Genomic DNA, 3,362 nt, shown 5'->3' on the forward strand with positions numbered 1-3,362 from the left:
TAGACTGATTTAATAGTTTTTCAAATGAATGCCAAAAGAATTCAAGCATTAAGGATTTTTTCTGTGAAATTATACAGTAGAATTCCATTCTGGATTAGTAAGCTGAGTTGAAAGGAATAAATTCTTCAGATTTTTGCATTCTTTCAACCCAAGTAGACCTCTGTCAGTAGTAGAGAGTTGGAAATTTTGTACACATCTATTTGGTCAGCATTACATTAAATACATTTGCCAATAATTAACAATCCTAGTGTGACTGGGATACAGAGAAAATATGAACAACATAGAAGACATGCTTCACATTGATTTTTTACATTATAAACNAATTTCAATAATTAATTTTAATTTATCATAAAATATTTCTAACCTCTCTCTCAATTTTTGATACTTTCTTCTCTAATTCAGCATTCATTACTATTAATGCCTTCTTCTCAGTTTCCAAATGTTGTACCATTTTTTCTAATTTTTCAATGTTCGTTTGAAATACAGTATGTTTTTGTTCCAATTCTAAATTTAATAAGTTTAATTTTTCCAGTTCTTTTTGTTTTTCTTCATTTCCTTTTTTTAGTTCATTTATTTCTAAAGACATTTCATCAATTTTTGTTTTAAACTGTAAACCCTAAAATAAAATAAATTATTATAAAAAGGCAAGTTTTTAAGAAATTATCTGTTATTAAGAAAGCTGAAAAAAATCTTTCTTGACTTTTCCAGCATTTGAAAAGGGGGTTAAGGGGACAAGGAAGAAAGCCTAATAATTTTCAATTATACTAAGATATAAAATTTAAATAACAACAAAGCTTAAAATAGTGTGACTTTGTTAAGCCATGTTTCTTATGTTTTTCCTTTCTCTTCATTACTTGTGACCACGTCTTACGGAAAAACCCCACTTCTGGCCTTTGTTTACTTAAGTATGATGTGGTTGGTTAAACCATGTGGTCCGATCTGTGTTAGACAATAGGGGCTGACGCTTGATTGGTCGAAGGGGGTGACGGACTAAGTGGACAAAAAGGAGGTCCGAACAGGAAGAGAGGGAGTTCGGGACGAGACCGGAGTGGAGCGAGGACACGTTAGGACAAGCTAGGAAAAAAGGAAGTCGTTACGTGAAGGATCTGAGGTTTTTTCTCTTTTGACCAGTCACCCCTTGTATTCTCAATTTTTTATGATTTTTCGTTTTCTCTCTTTCTCTAAATTTTTGGGCCCTAGGTTTAAAGTAATTAGTTAAGTTAGATTTAAGCTAGACTAAGATTCTATTGTCGGCTGAACGTGGGATCCATGTGCTGTGTCGGGACGAGAGTTCATACTTAGTATTGTACAACCTAGTTTTAAGTATCGGTATTTGCCTATTTGGAGTCTGGAAATTTTGTTAATAAATTATATCAATGCCGAATTATCCTTTGGGAGTCAATTATTTATCGTTCGGCTACAATAGTAATATTGTTTCATTATGGTAAAATTCTCTATTTAAAAGAATATTTAAGCTTAAAAAACACTAAGATATGAGCTCAAAGTTAAAATTGTGTGTGGTGCTATCTGTTATAAGATTTTTTATTTAATAAATAATTTTTATATTATTAATTGTTATAAAAAGACTAAAAGCTTAATTTTTAGGGTAGAAATGAGTTTTTAAATATATTATAAATGCCAACAATAAGTAAAATTTCATCAAGTCTGACTCAACTCAAATATGACACCTTTCTCTATCTCTCCACCCTGGTCTTTTAATTGTCAAAATTTAATAGTAACAATGTCCCATACATAGAAATAAATAACCTTGTCAATTTTCAAAGTTTTTGATTCATTCAGTTGAGATATAATATAAAACAGATGCTGACAAACACACACACACACGCACACACAAACAAACAAACACAGAATTTTGTAAGTACAGGGTAATTCAAAAGTCACAGAAATTTTAAAAAATTAATAACACAAACTATTTACAGTAAGATGATGAAGTTTTTGCAGAAATGCTTAGAAAGAAGAGGGATATTTTTTAGGTGTAATAAGAATTTTAGTACCAAAATAGTTACATTTCTTGCCATAGATGGCACTGTAAAAAACTGAAATCATTTGTAAATTTGTTAAAGTAAAAATAAAAAAATAAAAATGTTCTTAGTGTAAGCTCTAGTAACAACTTCACAAATTATGTAATCTTATCAAGTGCCATCTATGGCAAGAAATGTAACTATTTTGGTACTAAAATTCTTATTACACATAAAAAATTCCAGTTTCTTTCTCAGCATTTCTGTGAAAATCGCATCATCTTACTGTAAATAGTTTGTGAGTTATTAATTTTTCAAAATTTCTGTGACTTTTGAATCACCCTGTACTTAGTTTTTACATTTTTGAGCTGAGGAAGTATCAAATGTTTAGAAATGCAAAAACTCATAAAAGCCAAAATTTGACCAATCACCATACTTGTTGTATATTATGTTCTATAACAGCCAGAAAAGTAAAAATACAGTTACCTTTCCATCATTAACAGCTATTGCTAAAGCAGTTTTTAATTCTTCTATGCTGATTTTAAGATTTTCATTTTCTTGCATTACTTTTAATTTATGTTTCTGATTATCTTGAATTATAGATTCATATTTTTCACATCTTTTAGTAAATTGTTCTTCACACATTTGAAGAGTTTGAAATTGTTGTTTTGCTTTTAAATTTGTTTTTTCCAAAGATGCTAAAATATAAAAAAAAATTTTACTAATAATTGTTTTAATTAAAAAATTTTACATAACCTATTCATTATAGATTTATCTTTTACAATGTTACAGTTAAAAAAGCAATACTATAAAAAAGCAATACTAGCAATCTAGATACTTTATATTTTTTATGAAAAGAGCATTCAAAATACTTAAGTGCACAGACTCTCCATATTAAAATGCTAAATTCATATACTAAATTTTTTTATTAATTGCTACAAGTTATGTAATTGTTAGATAAAATGTACTGAATATTTATATTAAATTTACAATAAATAAAGTTGAATTAAACATTAAAAATATTTTTCTAAATTTATTTTCAATTTTCCTTTAATTTAAATGTTGAATAATCTATAAGTAATAATTATTTTCTATTGGTTTCTCATCCAGCAGGCATTTGTTATGAAAACCTTAAATATTTAATTGAAACATTAAAAAATTTTTATTTCAAAAACCACTTAAATAAATTGAGAAAATTAAACGTTTTAACAACAAAACTTCAATTTTTGAAAACTAAACATAAAAAAATAAGCTTTTCTTACTAGTAAAGTTTTCCATACTTCAGTAACATGTCTAATAAAAATTAATACTCTAATCTCTATAAAAGTCATTTATTACATTAATTGGTAAAATTTACTATAATACAATTCTAATACAAGTAAG

At 27.3% G+C, this 3,362-nt stretch overlaps 1 protein-coding gene across 1 annotated transcript; it reads right to left on the minus strand.

Annotated features, from left to right (window-relative positions):
• Positions 1-364: 364 nt before the first annotated feature.
• On the minus strand, positions 365-3,362 carry LOC111617193 (interaptin-like; the record flags this gene model as incomplete). The annotated part of the gene is made up of 3 exons (XM_023358522.1): positions 3,242-3,362; positions 2,466-2,677; positions 365-616 (listed from the first exon to the last, which is right to left on the minus strand). Coding segments are annotated over exons 1-3 (480 nt in total), but the record flags the coding sequence as incomplete, so codon positions are not given.

The sequence above is a fragment of the Centruroides sculpturatus genome, unplaced genomic scaffold (assembly GCF_000671375.1).
Source record: "Centruroides sculpturatus isolate CEXI.00-Female unplaced genomic scaffold, Cexi_2.0 scaffold5101, whole genome shotgun sequence".
Taxonomy (NCBI): Eukaryota; Metazoa; Arthropoda; class Arachnida; order Scorpiones; family Buthidae; genus Centruroides; species Centruroides sculpturatus.